The sequence below is a fragment of the Ochlerotatus camptorhynchus genome, unplaced genomic scaffold, assembly GCF_037179485.1.
Source record: "Ochlerotatus camptorhynchus isolate MF236.1 unplaced genomic scaffold, CSIRO-AGI_Acam_v1.1 ptg000248l, whole genome shotgun sequence".
NCBI lineage: Eukaryota > Metazoa > Arthropoda > Insecta > Diptera > Culicidae > Ochlerotatus > Ochlerotatus camptorhynchus.
The window spans coordinates 3285984-3308926 of record NW_027040738.1 but is presented as its reverse complement, the minus strand read 5'-3'; the positions used below and the strand labels follow the sequence as shown (position 1 = coordinate 3308926).

The following is a 22943-nucleotide window of genomic DNA, read 5'->3' as shown; positions in this document are numbered from 1 at the left end:
CAAATGCGAGCACCGAAAAACTACACGGCAGCACAAAGATAGCCCGAGCTCTAAAAAAAAAAAGCACGCAGCGGAGCAAAAACACACAACCGTTCTCGGACGCTTCTCAAAGCGGACTCTCACACTTTTGTGCAGCATTAAATAAAAACTACAAGGGACAGCCCAATGGGGTTGTTCGCAATGATGACGTAGAACTACGTGGTATGATATAATAAATACGAGGATCGGAGGCGAATGCCACTTCGACTTGTTTCATCTACTTACTACTCTCTGACAACTGTGCTGGGGAAGCAGCATATGCATGTAGGTAATTGGTGGGTTTGTTAGTTAATTCGACGCTTTTGGACAATGCTGGACGTTTACCAGTTTTTAAATAGTGCGGAAGCATTGTTATCGATGCGTAGCCATATTTCTGATCGATTGGTGGTAAAATTATTGAAATTGGACCAGGGGCAGCTGAGTTATTAACGTTCAAAATCTTTCTTAATTTGTTACATGTTCCATTTTCGATTTTCACAAAGTGTACCCCCATATAGAAATCACAGACGTAGTCCTACGTCAAAATCACTTACAGTGAGGATCATAGTGGAAGTTGAACAGAATATTGTTGTATTATTTATGTGTAAGATGCAAGACAAGGAGGTAAAGACTGCGTATGACACATAAAACCTGTCAGTTTTGCTTCCAGAGTGTCACAATTAGCGATTAGCTATAACCAATAGTACTCACTTATCACGATTACTCATTACAGCTAAAATATTCCTGTATCTCAAGATCTTGATTATTTAGAAAGGTGATGTTACCAGCAAAGTTGATCAGAAGGTCAACGGCTGTTGAGTGGTGGACAGATAAAATCAGAATTCTGTTGCGAGGCAGCACTACTGAGCATCCTACAAGCACATGTTCTGAACTGCCGTATCTCAAGATCCTGATTATGTCAATGGATGACGTCTTCCGCAAAGTTGATCAGGAGGCCAAAGACTGCTGGGATGTAGATAGATCAACTTGGAATTTAGATCCAGATTATAGAGAATGATAATGTTTTCGGCAAAGTTTATCAGGAGGTCAAGGCTCAAGGACAGATCAACTCGAAATTCTGCCACAAGGTGAACCTAGTGAGCATACCACTAGAAAATATTGTGTACTGCCAGACCGTGATTATTTAGACGGATGAAGTCTTCGGCAAAGTTGATCAGGAGGCCAAAAGACTGGTGGGAAAAGGACAGATCAATCCGGAATTCTGCCACTAGATGGCGCTAGTAAGCATGCACATATTCAGAACTACTGCATCTCCAGATCCTGATTATATATAGAAAGGTGATGTTTTCGGCAAAGTCAATTCTGAATTCTGCCGGCGGTAGTGAGCATCCCACACGCAAATATTCTGTTAAGCTGTATTTGTATTCGGCAAAGTTAATCAGGAGGTCATGGGCTGCTGGGTGGTCGACCGATGAATTCGGAATTATCCCACTAGGTGACGCTAGTGAGAATGCTAATAATATGTTCTTCTGTTCCAGATCGTTATTATATAGAAGGGTAATGTCTTCGGCAAAGCTGATGAGGAGGTCAAGGGCTGCTGGGTGGTTGACTCCAATTTGGAACTCTGCCGCTAGGTGGTGTTAGTGAGCGTACAGCATGCAAATATTCTATGCTGTAATATATCAAGACCCTCATTACATAGACGGGTGATGTCTTCGGCAATGTTGACCAGGAGTCAAGACTTGCCGGGTGGTTGACAGATCTCCTACTAGGTTGTGCTTGTATATACAGTAGTCGTAGTGACCATGAATTTGGATCATCTTCGGTCATCAAGATCAATGTTCATCAGTTGTTGAAGCTTTGAACGAGATGCTTTATGGTCAAATCTGACGTTAGGTGACGAAAAGATAGGGATAGTGCAAGGGATGAAAGTTTAGAATTGATAGTTTCGTTTGAGAACGGTAGTATGAAGCTTGAACAGAAGTTTAAAATGATCCGAATCGACGGAATCCATCTTTGACATAAAGGATGAGACGTAAACAAACATGTCATGTAAAATTAAGTCCTCCGGGACTGAAAAGTTCGAAAGTACGTTTGATTGAGCTGAATTTCACGTCAGTCTCAGAGCACCTAAATTTACATAAATTTTTCTAAGCTTGTAGCTACCGGTTGATCTAATGATCATGCGGTAGGTTCGGAGTGAAGCGGGATTACTTTACAACCGAAAATGGTAAAGCAATAAGTAGATCTCGAAGTAGATTCTATTCGCTCATATACCATTAACTTGCATGGTCTCTAGTACCACCTACTGGAATTGTTCTGAAAGGATCTGTTCATCTCCCAGCAGCCCTTGAACTCCTGATCAACTTTACCGAAGACAACATCCTTCTGAATAATCAGGATCTTGATATTCAGCAGTCTCTACTGAATATTTGCATGCACACTAGTGCTGTCTAGCGGAAGAATTTCAAATTGATATGTACACCTCCCAGTAGCCTTTCACCTCCTGGTCAACCTTTCCGTAAACATCACCCGTCTAAATAATCAGAATCTTGAGATAGAGCAGTTCAGAATAAGTACATGTGGACTAGTGCCAAATTGATCTGTCCACCTCTAGAATTCCTTGGCCACTTGACCAAAACTGGCCAGGCCATCATCCTTTTAAATAATCAAGATTTTTAGATACAATGTATCTCAAAATTGATCGTACACCCTAGAGGACAATTCTTTGAAACATGGTGAATAGTTGTATTTTTTAAGTCGTGGCTGGTGGTTGAACAGATGCTTATTGATTTATTGCTATAATTTTGGTCTTTATTGGAAGAGCCTGTATGAAGTTAGATTTGTTTTAGTAAAACGCTAGATTTTTAACTTTTTACCTAGTGGACGAATTTTAGTAAAATTAGTGGCATATGAATGATGTTTATTTCGACTAACAATGAGCAAAATGTCAAGAAGCTACGGTCATTTTATTTCAAGAAAAAGGCGTTTTTCTTAAATTGTTCTACCTTTTTGTAAACTCAACCAAATATGCCCAATACTGAGCCAATAATTGATAAATGTATGCTGAGTCAGCTGCCAAAAATTCAAAGACATCGCTTTTTAACTTATGCTTTTAGCACCGACAAACCAACATGAATAACCATAGCAAAAACAACAAAATTTATGAACAAAGCACACTACTGACATCTGGCTCCGTGTTCGCGGGAAATTTTTTAGCTAAGCCATGAACCCGCATGCAAAAGTTATAAATTGGTTCGTGTCTGATCTATTCTTATTATTTTAATCTAGATCAATAAATCCTATGGTTTTGACAGTTCAGATCACTGCGCATTTAAATCGGCCGCTTACAATTATCGGGCATAAGTCAGAATTAAGTGTCCTGTCGGTTCATCGGTGCTTTTAGAGCCGTTTTTTTCTAAAATTTAAATACAGCTGTACGATCAATTTTGAGTTGCACTGTATATCAGTACCAGGGCCCCACAAAGTCACTTTCAATCGAAAATCGTCAAGCGACGATGAAGCTGTCAACCATCACTTTCAATTGACAGTCATTCCTGTCTTATCTTCGAGCAGATCCCCATCAACATCAATAGAACCACTTTCGATCAGTTGTCATGCTGTTTGTTTTGGTTTGACTCGTGTTCATTTCTTCTTACACTTGCATTGAAGCGAAGCTGTTCGATCCAAATTCGTGCAGTTTTTATGACTTGTGTTGCTTGTTCACTCGGTTCATTTAAGCGTATGCGCATAGATCTGTGCACGTGGATGTCAAATTTATCACTGTCGGGAGGTTTGTTTACCCATCCATATGGGTATTCTGAAAATTGATATGCGACGACATTCTAAAATCCAAGATGGTGGCTTCCAGTTTAAGAAAAAGTGGAAAATGCTGTCAAATACTTATCAATAAAGGTATTTTTGGAATCGGGATGATGTCTAGAGGATGAACATCGATATCCGACGCCATTTCGAAATCCATGATGGCGACTTTCGATTTCAGATTAAGTGGGAAATACTGTCTAGTATCCATAAATAACGGTATTTTTGGAGTTGGATGGCATCTAGAGGCCGGAAATCAATATCTAACGCCATTTTGAAATTCAATATGACGGCTTCCTGTTTCAGAAAAAATGGGAAATGCTGATGCCGTTGCATCAATATTGATATTTTTGTAATCGAGGTCACGTCTGGAGATTGGAAATCAATATCCGACGCCATATTGAAATCCATGATGGCGGCTTCCGGTTGGAGGAAAAGTTTTAAATTCTAACAAATACCCATACAAACGTTTTTTTTATTTAGAATCAGGGTAACGTCTAGAAGCCGGAAATCGATATCCGACGCCATTTTGTAATCCAAAACGGTGGCTTCTGATTGGCGGAAAATTGTCAAATATCCTAAAATATGGTTATATTCAGGATGGAGATGAGACGTTGATGCCCAAAATTGATGTCACGCCGTCTTTGAATCCAATATGGCGGCTTTGGTTCAGAAAAACTGTGAAATACCGTCAAAGAAATCGATGTCCGACGCCATCTTAAAATTCAAGATGGTGGCTACCGATTTCAGAAGACGTGTCAAATAGCCTACAAATAGCTTCGAATATCGATTTTCAGCATCTACGCGTCGTCCTCGTTCTGAAAATACCCAGATCTTAGGGTATTTAACACTTTTTATGACCCGATGGCCACCGTATTGGATTCCAAATAGGCATCGGATATCGATTTTCGGCATTCACACGTTGTCACCATTGCAAAAATACCCATATTGTAGGGTATTTGACATTTTCTGAACTCTTATGGCCGCCATATTGGATGGTATTGGTGGTATCTGATATCGATTTTTGGCATCTCTCATTGGTCCCTGTTCCGAAAATAACCATAACTTTTTTCTGAAACCCTATGGCCGCCATATTGGAGTCCAACATAGCATCGGATATCGATTTTCGGCAGCCACGCGTTGTCTCCGTTCCGAAAATACCCATATCGTAGGGTATTTAACACGTTTTATGAAACTTGATGACCACCATCTTGGATTCCGAAATGGCATCAAATATCGATTGTCGGCATCCCCGTTCCGAAAATACCCATATTGTAGGACAGTTTACACTTTCTGAATCCTGATGGCCGCCATATTGGATTCCAACATAGCGTCGGATATCGATTTTTGGCATCTGCGCGTTGTTCCCGTTCTGAAAATAACCATATCTTAAGGTATTTGACACTTCATAAAACCAATGGTCACTATCTTGAATTCCAAAATGGCGTCGGATATCAATTTTTAGCATCTACGTGGCATCCCCGCTCTGAAAATATTATTATTATTATTTAGCTTTATTTAGGAGGCTTTCAGCCTTAGGCTGGTTCGCCTCCACTCTGAAAATACCCTATTCTAGGGTATTTGACACTTCTTCTGAAACCCGATGGCCGCCATTTTGGATTCCAAAATAACGACGAATACTTTATTTTGATGGCTGCGTCGTCAGGTCGTGAAAAGTCGAATGAGCCCGGAATTGAAGTGAAAGTGGAAAAAAAACGAAGGAAGCAGACATTCGAGTCATTCATTGCGTCAATTGAAACAAGTCTTTGCTTCAAATGAAATGAACTGAAGCACTTGACGAACGAAACAAGTGATAGTCCAGTCATGTTTGAAAAGAGAAATGTTCATCGTGACTCGATAACAAGAAACACGATGACTTACACGAAAATGATCAGTACAGAATATTAGACTTCAAGACCCAAAATAACTCAAAGTATGCCATGAATTTAATAGACTTCTCTGACGTTTGTGAACTACGCAAGTTTTAGTGCAGAACTTTGGATAAATTCAAAAGTGCATTTGACAAACGTCAGAGAAGTCTATTCAAATTCAGGTCAAACAACTTATACGTATCCAATTTGAAGGTTCTGTGACAGTGGAACTGGTATGTTACTTCAAATGCTAATGACATTGCTTTAAAGTGTCTTGGGGTTTTTAAACATCATCTTAAAGAGCTTTGTAAATAGAGCTTAAAACAACGATTTTTAAATCAGGATTGAATTCAAAATAATAACTTCGCTGTTTGACACTAAACAAACAAATTGACCTACGCTTCAATTCAAAGTCCCACCGAGGGGCGCTAATATGGTGATTTTTGGTTATGTAGTCGCACTTATTTAAAATAGTTCCAGTGCACCAAAAGTGATGAAATTTTGGATTTCGGATCTAATGCAGATTCCATACATGCATTCTCCTAAATGCCCCTAAAGAACCCAACTGTGACCGATTCTGTAAGATCTCCCTTAATTAAAAGCCTATTTCACGAATGACTTCATTCCGAACTGTCCACTTCAGTAGCAACTGCAAACCACCCTAAGCCACAATTGTCCACTTCCCACGCCCAAAATATAGACATAAGGACAACGAGAGCCAACCAAATTTTAATCTCCAAATTATTCAAATTCTTAGAAAACCACAATCAATTCAAATTCATTCCATTGAACAGATTTAGCTTGTCTCGAAATGGGAAATCTCGCTCGCTAGAGAAGAAAATTTCGCATGCCTGGTGGACTGGAACGGCACCGGGGCGGCGTGTGACTAGAAGACCACACAGGGAGGGATGACAGAGGAGTGAGGGTGGGTGAGCCCGTCATCTTCATCTCGCCATGAAGCTGGGAGATTTGTGGGACGAACCTAAAAACGGAAAGATTTGATTATTATTATCACATCGGCATGACTGGTCAGAGATTTCCCCCTGCCAGCAGCCCGGGCGGAGGAGGATTTCCTGCATTTTCATGGTTGTCTTTTTATTGTCATCCTGGAATGTGTCGTCTCACTCCCTCTACCGTGCTCGTTTCGAAATAAGCCACCATAAGATTGTTGGAAGTTGTACGTCGTCTTTTACTTTCTATTCGTTCTCCTAGAGCTTCCTAGGACCGTACGGCAGCCGACTCTTGTGTGTGGGAGGTTGAGTTCCTCTGGAAAGGAGCTTAATGTTGTGGAAAATTTATTGTTTCTTTTTTATCTGGCCCCCTCCCAAACAGGGGGGGGGGGTTTGTGCTGATGTCGTTCGTTCGCTACGATAAGGGGGTTTTTAGTACAAAGTCATACTGGTGACTATCGTTTCAGTTGTGTAGAAAATATGTGAATGTGAATCGTTTAGGTTCGTTGTAAATGTCTCCACTCGCAGTACAATTCCCCTCTGGGAGTGAGTTGGCATGAGCAAGCAAATACTCGAAGGAAAGTGACTGATGTGAATTGCGACTGGTTTATTTGATCTGGACCCACGATCAATCACTGCGTGGTTTCCCGGGAACAATTGCCAGTCGTGTCACTGGGCTTTGTGTGGGTTGTCGTTTACGGGTCGTCGGTGATGGTGGATTTTTCATCCTCGGTTGTCATGACTTGGACAAAGGTGGTGATTTGTTAACTGCCTCGGGGCCAGATTCACTAGATAAATTTATGGTCTTAGGAACGGGAAAAGCCATTAGCCAATCCAATGTTCTGATGGTGTTCATTAGTTCGCACTAAACTTTTCCAACTCAAATCCGCCCGGAGAAGCATTTCAAACAGAGGATTACTTACGAGGTAACTTATGGGGATGAAACAGAACAAAAATCCACCGTACTAATCACCCCTCCCCGGTCGCCGCAAATCATTAAAACTACAAACCAAAAACTCTACTCACCGGCCACCGTCATGTTCCCGATGCCGTGGGCCAGCTTGAACTCCGGCGAATCTCCGCTGATTTCGCACCGATAGAGCCCACTCGATTTGATGTTGAGCTTCTGCAGCTGGATGCTGCACATGAACCGGTTGCAAAAGTGCTCCGGCGATCTGCTCATCACCGTAGCGCCGTCCACCGGGAATGTCATCACGTTCTGCTCCATCATCGGCGAGTACCTGTGTATGTGTGTGTGTGTGTGTGAAATTTTCCGGGAAAACAGAGAACGCAAAGTAGCAAACATAATCCGATATAGATAGAACATGAGATCTTGCGGAAGGGGGAGGACAGGAACAGCAATTATCGAAAAATCCAATCAGTGTCAAAACATCTGCCGACTGTCGTCGTCGTTGTCGTCGTTGTCGTTCGCTAAAATCGGATAAGCCTTCTTCATGGCCGGCAGAGGCACTGTTTTCATATCCCGCTTCATTTCGACTCACCTGAAGAACTCCTGTTCGTCTTTGTACCACTTGACCGAGTTGAGTTTGTGATTGCCCATGTCATAGCTGCAGGACAGTGTGGGCGTATCGCGAACATCCACCACGTCCGGCACGACGATTTCCGTCAGCTGCAGCGTTCGGATTAGGCGGAAATCTGCCAAGAAATGGGAAAGAACAGATGGATAGAGTGAGGCTCGGTTATGAATGCAAATTGAAAATGCATATCTGTCGAAATCGGCATCGGCATCGGTGATGGATGAGGGGAGATTCGGATTGCCGGAGCCTATTCTTGTCAATCGAAAGTTGATGAGATTTTGGACTAGCATAGTCATTATCGATACACGTGTGGGAGCGACCGTTTATTGGAATTTAAACGAAGCGGATGCCGTGATGGGTATCTTTTGGAACTCGATAATCAACTGACGTTGGTAATAAGAACATGGAGTGACATTATGAACAGTCAGTTCCAAATTGCAATGGAAATATAGTTTGAGATGCTTAACGTCAATGGCTGACTTAAAGTGACCATTTAATACGATAGATGAGGAGATGAAAGTGAAATTGTAAATAGAAAGTAGAAAGCGAGCAAATCACAATTTTGAGGAAATTACGAACCGGACCGAGCATCACTATTTCGGCCTATCGAGCAGGAAACATCAAATAAATCCATGGTTTCAGAGTTAACAAGTCAATTATGCGTTCTGTACGATACGTTTGTTCAAAAGCTTCCGAACGAAGTCAATCAGAACGCGTGATATGAATATTTACATCATTTTTTCTCGAAAACAAAACAAGCTAATCAATTTTTATCTTCATCCGATAGGCCGAAGTGAATTCAATGGCGTTTGAACGGCGTTTCAATGCATTAGGCCCTAAACTCAATTATAAATTAAATCATAAAAGCTATGCAAATTCTTGCCTCACCTTATTGAGTCCGAGCTATGATTACCTCGGCAGTATTAAATATTAATAAATAGTCAATCCAATGTTCTGTCAAAAAAGGTTAGAATTCAATTAAAAAAAATTAAAATCAATCAAAAATGTTTAAAATAGAATCAAAAATGATTCAAATTTCTTGAAACAAAATTCAATTTCATTAACCATGATTAAACTGGGTTTAATATCAGATGATAAGTTTTTTTTTTTGTAAGAGATAATTAATTTTTAATCAATCGATATGATTGAACTGAGTTAAATGTCAAAATGATTAAATTTTAAGCAAATTGAGAATAGTTTAATTTATCAGTGTAAGTCTGGCAAAGACACATTGCAGTCACCCCTCGGTTGCCACCCTTCTGAGTCAAGTTGGTAAACAAAGCAAATCATGAGCTGTGCATGACTCTTGTAACGGCAGTACCTACACGCAAACCAAATAAAAATCTATTTATTACAATGAATGTTAGTTCCATTTCCTATCATCCTCTGTTCATGAACATCGCAACGAATGTTAGAAACTGACCATGCAGGCGATGTAATGCTTTTTTGTCTTCTTTATTTCGTGTTCCATCTACGCTTTCGACTATACCAGTAAGCTTGTAGAACGACGGACATTGTAGAACATTGTAGAACGACGCACACACTTGCCTCAAATGTCTCCAGCATAAAAAGCATACGAGAAAATGAGACAGGTCTGATAATCGAGCGTTCGTGGTTCGAGTCCAGTCGGCAATCTGATTCCTATTTTTTTCGAAATAACTAATTTACCTCACTAATACATTCTACATTTTTCGGTCTCCAATTTTCTTGCATTGGACCGCAGCTAGGTATATCGCATCCTCGGTTCATGCGGTCTCCACTAACATCCTCTGATGATGAATCCCACATAATTGTAAGCGAATCTTACATCCCCCGGTTGGGTGTAGTTGTCCGTTTCTTCGTTTCTCGTAAACAGTTTAAATGCGATGTTATGCAATGTTTTGACGTAGACTACGTCTTTCGGGAAGGTACTGGGGGTAAATCGAAAATCTAAAATTTGCGACCGTCATGAAAAGGTGTAAGGTTTTGAACGCTTATAACTTTGTCATTTATAGATGGAAATAAAATCCAAATACACCAATCCATAGGCAATAACTGTCACAATTTGCTACATCAAATGCTTTTCTGAAAAGTGATAATTTTATCTCTGTTTTCATGAAATAAAGGTTCTCCCCAAACAAAGTCGTCATAATCGAGTACCATATAGTTGTGCATCGTTTTGCTTGAACCTGTAAAACTACATAAGAGCTCTACTGTTGTTCCTCCGCTCATGGTCATTGGTTGATAGACCGTCCAGCAGTATAGTTCGTTCGTTGGTTCGCTCCGCTATCGTGTTTCTTCTAATTCATTTTATTGTTACGTTCACGTCGTGGAAGTGCCGTCATCGACAGGCACATTGCCAAGTCTAATTGCACTTGCCGCTAAACAAAGCATCGGAGGGCCCTAGATAAAAGGCCCAAATGACGCAGCTAGTCGGCTGCTGAACTTACTTACTTAAGGGTCCTGTGCACCACCAGCGGTGCAAAGGGTCAACGTGAAAGACTTCCATCCTGGGCGGCTGCTCGTTTTTGCGTTGACCTGGGCCCAGGTCAGATTTCTATCGACTTGCTTAATTTCCTTATTGAGGCTCCGCCGCCATGAGCCCCTGGGTCTGCCTCTGCTGCAATGTCCTGCTGGATTCCAATCCAGCGCTTGCTTGCAGATTTCGTTTCCGCCCCGTCGAAGTGTGTGGCCGACCCACCTCCACTTTCGCTCTCGAATTTCTGTTGCTATCGGCTTCTGCTGACATCGACGATGGAGCTTGGCATTCGAGATCCAGTTGTGAGGCCACCAGGCACGAATTATATACCGCAGGCATCGGTTGATGAAGACCTGCAGCTTTTGAGTGTTCTCCGCTGATACACACCACGTCTCGCTGGCGTATAACAACACAGATTTCACGTTCGAGTTGAAAATTCGGATTTTGGTGCGTTGACTTATCTGGTTGGATCTCCATACGTTTCGTAAACTCGCAAAGGCAGCCCTAGCCTTTTTGATTCGTGCACCTATGTCGCTCTTGGTCCCGCCGTCCGACGCTATTTGGCTGCCAAGATATTGGAAACTTTCGACCTTCTCCACTGCTTGCCCCGCTACCGTAAAGTTGGAAGGGTTGCCCGTGTTGATATCCAACGATTTGGTCTTGTTGACGTTGATGGTGAGACCCGCCGCAAAGGAGCGTTCGGCTAGGTCATTGAGCTTACTCTGCATATCAGAGCGCCGTTGTGCTAGTAGAGCAACATCATCAGCCAAATCGAAGTCGTTGAGATGCTCCATGGTGATAGGCTGCCAAAGCAGCCCACGGTTCGGTACACGGTCAATTGCACCTACCATGATCTCGTCAATTACGATGAGAAACAGTAGCGGTGATAGTATACATCCTTGTCTCACACCAGCAACTACCCGGATAGGGTCGGACAAGGCTCCGTTATGCAGAACTCTGCACGTGAAAGCCTCATACTGCGCTTCGTTGAGGTTGACGATTTTATCCGGGACTCCCTTGCGTCTCAGGGCGCCCCACAGATTCTTGTGATTGAGACGGTCGAAAGCTTTTTCGTAGTCAATGAATACCAAATAAAGGGACTCTTGGAATTCATTGACCTGCTCCAGGATGATGCAGAGCGTGACAATATGGTCCACACAAGATCTTCCGGCACGGAATCCTGCCTGCTGCCGTCAGAGAGTCGCGTCGATCTTCTCCTGTGTCCGATTCAGGATAACTTTGCACAGAACTTTGAGAACAATACACAGTAACATGATGCCTCGCCAATTGTCACACACAGTCAGATCCCCCTTCTTTGGGACCTTCACTAAGATGCCCTGCATCCAGTCGGCCGGAAAAGTCGCGGTGTCCCAGATATTACAGAATAGTTGATGCAACATTTGTGCGGATAGCATGGGGTCAGCTTTGAGCATCTCTGCTGATATGCGATCGACCCCTGGAGCCTTGTTGGATTTCATGCTCCGGATAGCTGCTTCAATCTCCTGCAGTGATGGGGCCTCGGAATTGACGCGAGTGATGCGCCGCACCCTAGGCGGATCATGCCGAGATGTTGATGGCTGGTTGGCCGTCGAAACTTGAAGAAGTTGTTCGAAGTGCTCAAACCAGCGTTTCAGCTGGTCAGTGGGGTCGGTAAGCAATTGTCCAGTCGTGTCCTTCACTGGCATCCTCGGGTTCATCCTTGCTCCACTCAGGCGTCGTGAGATATCGTAGAGGAGGCGTATATCGCCAGTGTTTGCGGCTTTCTCCCCTTCGTCGGCCAGGGAGTTCACCCACGCTCGCTTGTCCCGTCTGCAAGAGCGCTTGACTTCCTTCTCTAGAGCCGAGTACCGTTGACGGGCTTCGTTCTTGGCTCCTCTGGTTCTCGCCCGCTCTATCGCGGCTTTTGCTTCTCTACGCTGCTCAATCTTCCGTCAGGTTTCATCTGTGATCCACTCTTTCCTCTGGCATTCTTGATGGCCGTCCATTGTTCTTCTACGCTGCCACCTTCTGGAACGTCCGCAGCTCGAGTCTCAAGTTCATGAACAAAAGACCTTTTTACCGCTGGATCTTCAAGTCGGCGTGTGTTGAACCGCCGCCCGAGTCTCTCCTCCCGTCGCTGGATCCGCGCCATGCGTAGGCGGATTTCCCCGATTAGAAGGTGATGGTCAGACGCGATGTTGGCGCTGCGTTTATTCCGGACATCAAGAAGGCTCCGTCTCCATTTTCGGCTGATGCAGATGTGGTCGATCTGATTCTCGGTATGTCCATCACAGGAAACCCACGTGACTTTGTGCACTGGCCGATGGGGGAAGAGCGAGCTCCCGATCACCATGTCGTTATTGCCACAAAATTCTGCAAACAGCTCACCGTTCTCGCTCATTTCGCCCAGACCATGGCGTCCCATGACACGCTCATAGTCCGTGTTGTCGGAGCCGATCTTCGCATTGAAGTCGCCAGTGTAGATCTTGATGTCACCCTTTGGAACCTTATCCACGACGGCATTCAGTTGACTGTAAAAATTCTCCTTGTCCTGTAGCTCGGCAGCATCGGTTGGCGCATAACATTGGATTATGGTAAGGTTACGAACCCGTGTTCTAAATCTGGCAACAATTATCCTCTCATTAATAGGCTCCCACATGATGAGCGCAGCACTTGCCTGGACACTAAGTAGGAGACCAACTCCACGATGGCGGGGAGCGTTTTCACCTCGAATACCAGAGTATAGTAGTACCTGTCCCGACGGCAGTTTGTGTTCTCCAAAGTTTGGCCAACGAACTTCACTCAGTCCCAGGATTTCTAGCTTCATGCGTCGCGCCTCGTTGGCGAGTTGTACCAGTTTACCCTGCTGGGCTAACGTCAATACATTCCATGATCCAATTCGTGTCCGTTGTTTTGCGCTTAAAGTCGTTGCCGTTAAATCAGTTCGATGTCTTTCTCTGTTGGTTTCTGTAACAATTGTAAAGGTTTCAGAGACAGTAGGAGGTTGGCCTAAGGTCTCCTATCCGCCATGATGGGGCTGCCATCTTAGTCGGCTGCTGAAAGAGGAACCAATTCTCGGTGCTCGGAGTTGAAAATGGCGGTGGTGACACCGCTGAAATTGCCAAAAAGGAGCGGATTCCCCCGCTGTTAACCTCGTAGAAGGACGTCACCAAGGCTAGGGATGAGCTGGCAAAACTCAGTACAAGTCGGTCGGTGACCTACTGAAGAACAGTACGGTGGAATTTAACACCCACGATTTGCCTTCGGTGAAAGCATTGAAGGTTGTTTTACGGGGACTGCCGCCGTACGAAGCAGCTGCCGTAAAAGATGAACTGGTGAGGCTTGGATTGTAACCAGAGGCAGTCCACCCAATTAATCGATGGCCTATAACCAATACAAACTATCGTGATCAACTGTTTCTGGTCCCCTCCACGAAGGGCTCCACCACCCTTGCTGCGCTGAAGAGCAACATACGTGACCTGTTTCAGGTCATTATCTACTAGGAATCCTGCAAATCACAACACCGTGATGTGACTCAATGCACAAGTTGCCTCTCCTTCGTCCATGGCACGAAGAACTGTCATATGAAACCACGCTGCGACATGTGTGCTATGGCCCACTCGACGGCGACCTGTGCTCAAGCTGATCAGGAAGAAGGCGGCTACTAGCAACCAGCCAGGATGGCATCGAAACAAACGTACACCCGGCAATCCAGCCTCGTTGCCTGGTCCCAAATCTCCCACCACTACCCCTCAACAATCCACGAGCCACCCTCTCAGCTCAGCATCGCTTCACTGCTGCAGCAGCCTTGCCAAATCAAGTTTCTACCTCGGCGCCTGGACTATCGTATGCTCGTGTTGCCTCAGGCGGTTCATTTGCCGAATCTCCGTTTACATCGAAGGAACTAGTAACGCTGATCGCAGAGGTGTTCGTCATCCTGCGCACCTGCAAGACTCGATCTGAACAGCTTCATGCTGCCTTATCTCTCGTCACCAAGTATGGACCGTGAAGCTATAAAAATAGCAATTTGGAACGCTTGCTCGCTGACGAACATTACTATCATCACCGAGACGCACTTGAAGCCCGAACTGAACGTATTCCTTCCCGACTTCCGGCTCGTCAGGCGTGATCGCACCTGCTCCGGGGGTAGGGGAGTGGCCATCACTGCAAGACGGAACATCAGTTGTCGGGTGCTACCAAACTTCCAGCTGATAACAATCAAAGCCATCGGAGTGGAGGTGAGCACATAACTTGGCCCAATTACCATTATCGTGGCCTACTGCGCCAAGCAAACCAATAACAGGGACGGGGATAAAATTCACCCGGAACTTCATCATCGCTGGCGACCTGAATGCAAAACACCAAGCTCGAGGCAACGGTCGGAGCAATCGAAACGGCACCATCCTGAATGAAGACCAGAAAGAGGGCCATCTTGGCCCCGGACACTCCCACCCGGTTGAGTCGGTTTGGGGTCCATCTTCGTCAGCAACATGGGACACAACATCTCGCAACCTGTGGCCTTCCAGGAGCTGAGCTCGGACCACTACCCGGTGGTGGCCAGTTGGGTTTTATGAGGGTACTATAGACCATGATTTAGACTTGTAGAGTGCTTTAAAACCTCAATAAAAACTTGTTAAACAATGTTATTTGGGCTGGGATGTGCAATACGTGCTTGTGAACGATTTCCCACCGGAACAAATGTTCAACGGAGATGGGATGGACATTGAAGTGTGCACGGGGAATATATTTTATAACGGAGGATTAAAGACAAGTGTTTCATATGCGAAAATATCTCTAACGGAAAGTCCAGAAACGGTCAGAAAGCTAAGGGAAATTGACATGTCAAGGAGAGGAAATGGAGTAAATTGAAGAAATAAGTTACTTCTACTGTATTTTAAATCAATATCAAGAAAAATGCACGAGAAGTTTACCAAACATCTCAACGTAGTCAACGTCAACCATGCAGTCGTGTCTTGTGCACAAACCCACCCATTTTTTCAACTACACTACACCGGTAAAACGATGCTTATTTCGATTCCCGTAAGATCCCAAAAGAACATCATTCAATATTTCCTTGCGCTGAGCAAAAATCTCTCAGATTATCCAACTTGTGAATGATGAAAAGGTTAATGTTCAGGATACAATGTTATCGATACTTTTCAAAGTTTCGATCGATTGGTCTAGATGCCATGATATTCAATCTATGCTGATCAATTCATTCATTCATATCGTTTCAAAAACATACAGAAGTTGAAAATTAAGAAAATTAGGTTCAATAGCAAATGTATAACGACGCCTCGGATGACGCAAGATATTCCCATTGGATAATTTTGTTTAATTGGCATATATAATATATAAGAATTTTATCTAAATTTAACTAAATAATTCAATTGAGAAGTTGAATAAATCAATATTTCAGTTGCGGAGAAAATATATTTTACTTGAAGATTTGACTTCACCTCTGACACCCCCAGTATCAAATCTAGAGTTGCTTGACTATATTCAAAATTTATAAAGGTTTTATTGCAGCTGCAACCATTACCTACAGCTTTATGACGGTCATATATGTACAATGCAAGTCTGGAACATTTTATAGCTATCTACAAAACCCCTATAAAGCTTATAAGAAAACCAACTGATGCTTATGCTATTTTTAAAGTAAGCGCAATAAAGCTAGTTGGCCATGAAACAGTTTTTTAAAACAATTATAAGCATTCAGTTGCAACTTGTCAGAAGTGTAAATGTGCGATTTATTTCTACAACATAGAAAATAATCAAAACATTCCGGTATTTCTAAGCGGAGCGCAAAGAAAAACAACAGGATTTTTAGCATGAGCCCGTTAATTTGCTACAGGCAGCCGCAAACCTTCGTGAATAACTCCAACCAAGAAAAAAATGTCGCTGCATTCTCTGTGGATGTCACAAGCTGTAAAAGAGTGTGCTTCCTCAACATTCCATTGGTCGAAATACATGGAATGGTGACAGTTCTAAGACAAAAAATTTGAAATCACGCATAACTTTTCATAAAGGTTAATGTACCAGTCAAAACTTTCCAAATGTTTGTAAAATTCATAGGTTGCACCCGTAGAATAGGAATATACATTTGAACTCAAGAAAAAAAAAATTAATTGCTCTTGTAAAAAGAAAATAGTGCTCATAATAAAATCATGCATTATGCTTTTCTGTTCTGCTTTCATTCAATGCACACTGGCACTGTGCCAAGAATGCAACCAAGCGGAGCCTACTGTCAAGTCTCCAAAATGTCGGAGAAAGAAGTTAGATTGTGGCGTCATCTTTGCGGAAGACTTTTGAACTATTTGTTTATGTCAATAGATGGTCCTTATTATGATGAGAAACTTTGCCGAAGGCACTAAGTCGCGAAAATGCTTCGTTTCGGAGTTATTAATTCTGCTCCGCTAGGTTGCATTCCTGACCCAGTGTGCAATGCAAGCATAAGACAGTTTAAGAAATTGCGCTTGGTGTTTTTCTTGCCTGCTGTCCTCTGTCGCCATATTGTCATTATGAAAATGCCATTAGCCTTGGAATAATATCCAATAAATTTCAATAAAATAATGGCTAAATTAGATATCCGAAATGATTTCCAGTGTGCATTGATATGAATTTATTTATTGAGATCTATTTTCTGTAAAATTAAGATGATTCCATCAAATTAATTTGATTTCTGAAACAATTTTTTTTTTTTGTTAACTTGAATTATTTTGGAGGCGCATTTATTAAACGCTCATATTATCCCAATATACACGATTAAATTTCAAGCGCATATGTTTTGGAGCTTCTAAAATGTCATATATGTTCTATAAGATTTTCACTAATGTCGCCATAAAACAAAATTGATTACATGGTGATCTTGACACCAACACTCAAACCTATTTTTACCGCTAAAGATTTCCATACGGAAAAAAAAAAGTTTCAGCAGACCAGAACAACAACAAGCTAATTTATGGCGGTTGCTTTGATGCAATAAAAATTAAATTGGATTTATAACTGATTTTCACCAAAGCGTAATAAAACTGCTTGAATACAATATTACTCTTAAAGAGGCTATGAGAACCTTTTGTAGAGTATGAGGCTTTCTGAATTTTAAGACAGCTTTATTGTGATTCTCAAGCATGCTTTATAAACCTTATCAAGAGTGGTCCACTTAGCTGTAAGACGATCTTAAAGCGGTTATCAAAAGGCTGTGCTGGAGCTATTAATTTTATTGACGGTTTAATAAAAATTGATCTCAAAAACCACTAATAGAGTGCAATAAAACAAGAAATGCTACTTGGGACGGCTTACATGTACCCCTGTCGCATTGAGATTCAATTTACTTGGATGCTTTTTGGAAAATTTCAAAAGCAGTTTTTTCCGACCCATTATTTCAGATTGCAAAAAGCTCGCACTATTTGATTCCTTTTGATATTGTACACAAAATGACGCGAGCTTTTTTGCAATCTAAATGCGTCGAAAAAAACTGCTTTTGAATTTTTAAAAAATGCATCAAAGTAAATTGAACCTTAATGTTCATCAAAGGGTAAGTAATTTTGTGTTCTACTTCTTTTTTAAATATCATTTAATCATCATCATTAGTGTACACATACATTCATACATTATGAATACAAAAATTTAAAACATGTATTTCATGATTTTAGATCAAAAATTTCCTGAGTAAAACACATTCACTGTATTTAATTACTTGTGTTCTTCGAAGTATAGCATAATTACACGCAATCAAATTCAAGAAACTCAAAACGACTGCATCACAAAACTCTTAGTGAACAAAATTTATCCCAAAGAAAACCACTTCAACTTCACTGGTTTGCTAGCAATCGTGAAGGTATCATTGAAACAGCGGTGCCAGATGTATTGCCTCCAAGCCCAGATTTGGGGGAGGGGCAAAGGGGGCAAATGCCCCGGGCCTCCTAACTGCAAAGGCCGGGTAGATATTTTCTGTAATTATAAAATTATCATATTTTTATGCTAATACAAATTATTTTTTTAATATCACGTTTTGCGTTCACATTATCATATGTACGTACGTACATCACACCTTTCGAATTAACCGTCTAAGTGATGGCATTGCAATGAACTTGAATGAAAAATGTACATCTGCGCCACCTCTCTATGTACCTCATTGATTAGGTTGAACACGAAATGAATACAAATGAACATCCTCTACGGCTTTTTGACAAAGTGTGAGCAAGAGGGAAATAGATCAATGGGAAAATAATGAATCCATTCATCCTCGTGTGCTAGTGAAAGAAGGTTAAACGTCAGAAATCAGAAATAAAAACAAAGCATCGCAAGGGTTGGTTTAATTGCAAGCTGATTATTTTCCTGTGAGGTCGTGTTAAGTGTACTCGAAAAAGTCTTTCAAAGAACTGCTTTTTGCAACCACTCATAGGAAGGAAACATGAAAACGTACGTTTAATATGCGTCATCCAGAGAATCTGGTTTATTGTTTTCAACGAAATAATATTATTATTTCAGCTGTTTTTGAACAATGCCTCGAATCATTCAGGTGCTCAGAAGAGGACAGCTTCGAAGCAGAAGGCAGAGAAAGATGCAACAGTGCTGGGTAAAACTCCTCGTCTCTCGAAGTTTTTTAGTAGTGAATCAAAAACTGAAAAAGATCCCGTTGCTCCTACTTCGCCCGATAAACCAGCTGAAACACCTAAACAAGGTTGAGAATCTTCTGAGGTGGTTGCTGCATTTCCAAAGTGTACTGAAAATGCTGATCAAATTGAAGCTGGGTCTTCGAAAACATATGATGGAACAATGTCCAATGTTTCCAATCACAGAAAACCGTGTTTCATTATTGGCTAAATCTGTAGTGAATCTCAACGCTCATTGCTCAATTTGATCCGCTTTTGATGAGTCACCTAAAGAATTTTGGGAATCCTGGAAGTGGTCGGGAATCGTATTTATCATCCACTGTTTATGAAGAAATTTTGCTACTAATGGCAAAGAAGGTTCAAGGTTTCATCATAATGTCCAAATACTTTTCTGTATCAGTGAACTCAACACCAGATCTCACTCATACTGATCAGCTCACAGTAATCTTGCGATATGTTGTTTCTGGCAGACCAGTGGAAAGATTCTTGACTTTCTTGCAGCCCAACTCTCATAAAGCAGGTGACTTGTCATACACTTTGCTAGAATTTCTTAAAAATCAAGGAATTAATTTCGATGACTGTCGTGGACAGTCATATGACAACGCGTCTAACATGGATGGTCCCTATTCGGGAATTCAAGCTCGACTTCTTGAGAAGAATCCATCTGCTGTTTTCGTTCCATGTGCAGCTCATTCGTTGAACCTAGTAGGTAATGCGGCTGTGTCTAGCTGTGTAGAAGCTGTTAGTTACTGTCAGCTTCGTTCAAAAACTGTATCCATTCCTTTCTGCATCTACCTGGCGATGGAATATTTTAAACGAATTTTTGAAAGGCAATGAAAGGAAATTAACGGTTAAATTTCGTTCCGATACTCGTTGGTCAGCACATGCCGATGCAACTGAAGCTCTCCTTGAAGGATATGGAAGCATTAGGAAGGCGATGTGACATATTGAAGCTGCGAATGACCGATCTCCTGTAACAAGATATGAATCGCGTTCACTAGCTGATAGAATTGATCTCCTCGAAACTGCTTTGATGACCAAGATCTGGTGTCGCATTCTGTTACGCTTTAACGAGCCAAGTCGATTTGAGGAAGGTGGTTGTTTTGTATGATTCACTGGATTCATTTTTGCAAGGAGAGCGAAACCGTTTTGACGATGTAGAAGGTGAAGCTGTCGCTCTTTGTGACACTGCGGAATACAGACCCACCAAAGGAAGACCACGGAAAAATCAACCCGAAACATCCACTACATGCAAGGAGAACTTCAAGCGTCTTACATTTGATGTCATACTTAATCAACTTTCACAAGCATTACAAAAAAGGCGAGCAGCATATCAAGTGGTTCACGATAGGTTCAAGGGCATTGTTGATCTATGCAGTCTGTCGGAAGCAGAACTACGGTTTGAAGCTGAAAAGTTAGTTGGCATATATCCGCATGATCTGACAAGGCTACTTGCTGATGAAATCGTACAGTTTGCAGCATTTGCCAAGATTAGGGCATGTCTAACAGCATCTGCACAGGCTATACTGCTGAACGATGAAGAGTTAGCTGATACGTTTCCGAACGTATACATTGGTCTGCGAATGGATCTGAGTTTGATGGTTACGAATTGCTCAGGTGAAATATCGTTCAGCAAATTAGCTTTTATAAAAAGCAAATTGAGGACATCGATGGCTGATGAAAGACTCAGCTCTCTTTGTTTACTGAACATCGAAGGCGATGTTCTAAAGACGATCGATTTTGAAGAATTTATCAAAGATTTTTTAGAAGCTAAATGTAGACGTCAGTACTTCACATTAGTTTCTAAATCCTTTTAATGATCGGTATTATTTTATGTACATTGAAACAAAGAAAATAAACGCAACTCCAAGCAACTGTTACATTTTTTTTTAACTTAGAAAGGTTTTGGGGGCACCGTATCTTTCATCAATTAACTTCTGATTTTTTTAATACTAATTAAACCTGCATATTTGAAATTAAAACTTCGAAAATAGTTTACATTGGGGCCCCCAAAGATATTTGCCCTGGGCCCCCGAGTCCTAAATCCGGCACTGATTGCCTCTGGCAATGAATTTTTAAGTTTATTAAAACAAGTTATTGTGAAGTTTGACTCATTCGCATAGATGAGTGGATGTATTTTATGGTGAATAAATATGAGAAACTGATAAAATAAATCAAAAACGACCAGTTAAGGCATTTTACCGGTTCAAATAAAGAAGTCACAGAAGATTGAAATAAACACTAACAGGGAAGATGGCAGCAGTGCACGTAACTTGTGATTCACATTTCCTCTCATGGCGGTAAGCTCATTTTATTCTTCTTCTTCTTCTTCGCATTTCAAGCTTATTGCATATCGCATATTAGCTTATTGCGTGCTCTCAACTTAGTGTTCTAGATGCACTTCCATAGTTATTAATTGAGAGCTTTCGATGCCTGTACCATTTTTGCGTTGGTATAATTGTGTGGCAAGTCCAATCATACTTCTATGCCCAGGGAAGTCGAGAAATTTTCCAACCCAAAAAAATTCCTAGACCGGACCGGGAATTGAACCCAGCCACCTCCAGCATGATCTTGCTTTGTAGCCGCACCTTTACCGACTGAGCTAAGGGAGGCCTCAGCTCATTTCATATCGGTCTTGATTGAAGGATGAACCAAATATTTGTTAAGGATCGTATTGATTGACATCGACATCGACAACATAACAGCTTGACATTCGTGATCAGAATTTAATCCGAGGATAATACCAACAATCAAGACGAAACTAACGATTTTAAATTGGCTCACTACTTGACTAGCCTATTGGTCCCAAGTAAATCGATTAACGTACCCCATTCTAGTCGAAATTCTAGTACTACGCTATGTTTGTTTTGATTCGCTATGAAAGTTTGACAGATAAAATGAGGGGTTCGTGGATTTTCCTATGTTTCGAGAGGTGCATCGATTAGCTTGGGACCGAAGAGAGTACCAGAGCTGAGCCAAAAAGTTTAGCACGTTTCTTCGGAACCTTCTGGTCTTAGAGTTACCCTTTATGATAATACCGGTTGGAGCTTATCACCATCAAGGGTGTAAACACAATTTCATACAGCGAGGTCTGGCTATATGATTTTTTTGTCTACCTGTTCTTATGCACTGTGACGTGAGTTTTGCTGTTGTAGCGAAATGAAGGAAGAAAAGAGATGGTTAAACTTTCCTCTCTATACCAGTTGATATTTATGAAACATGGACAGTTTTGGCGTAGGACATGCACTTTCAATGAATTCAACCAATACATTTAGAAAATGATGATTGAAGAATATTTCAAAAAGAAGAAGTAGACAAATTATTTACCCTTTGTAGAACCTTAATGGTCCTTCGCTCATTTTCAACTTCTATTCAATTTTCATACATACTCTAAAGGAACTATCTACCTACCCTCTTCTAAGACTGCTGATAAATTATTACACTAAAGCTTCATGTTAGATAACATTTCCAACCAACTCTGAAAACCGCAAACTTCGCGTATGAAGTAACATAAAAACTAGAGTGTCCCAAAATTGCACTATGTCTGGAAATCTGGGGACTTCCCCTTCAAATGAAAGCTAAGGGTGTAACAAACAAACTTTTGTATTGCGGCAACTCTGGGAAATGTTGTTTAGAGGTCACCCCGACGATATTTAATATTTTTCGCAGATTCCCAAGGGTCAAAACTAAAAGAAAAAAAAAATACTACGGTATGTTCTGTGTTCAAT

The 22943-nt window shown here is 41.7% G+C and overlaps 1 protein-coding gene across 1 annotated transcript in view; it reads right to left on the bottom strand.

Moving 5' to 3' along the window:
* Nucleotides 1–22943, bottom strand: part of LOC135704818 (uncharacterized) — an 89783-nt gene that overhangs the window by 58256 nt on the left and 8584 nt on the right. Inside the window, exons 2-3 of the mRNA XM_065226336.1 lie at nt 8125–8278; nt 7649–7863 (exon numbers count right to left, since the gene is read on the bottom strand). Coding sequence (XP_065082408.1) covers nt 7649–7863; nt 8125–8278 — 369 coding nt within the window. The remainder of the gene's footprint in view (nt 1–7648; nt 7864–8124; nt 8279–22943) is intronic.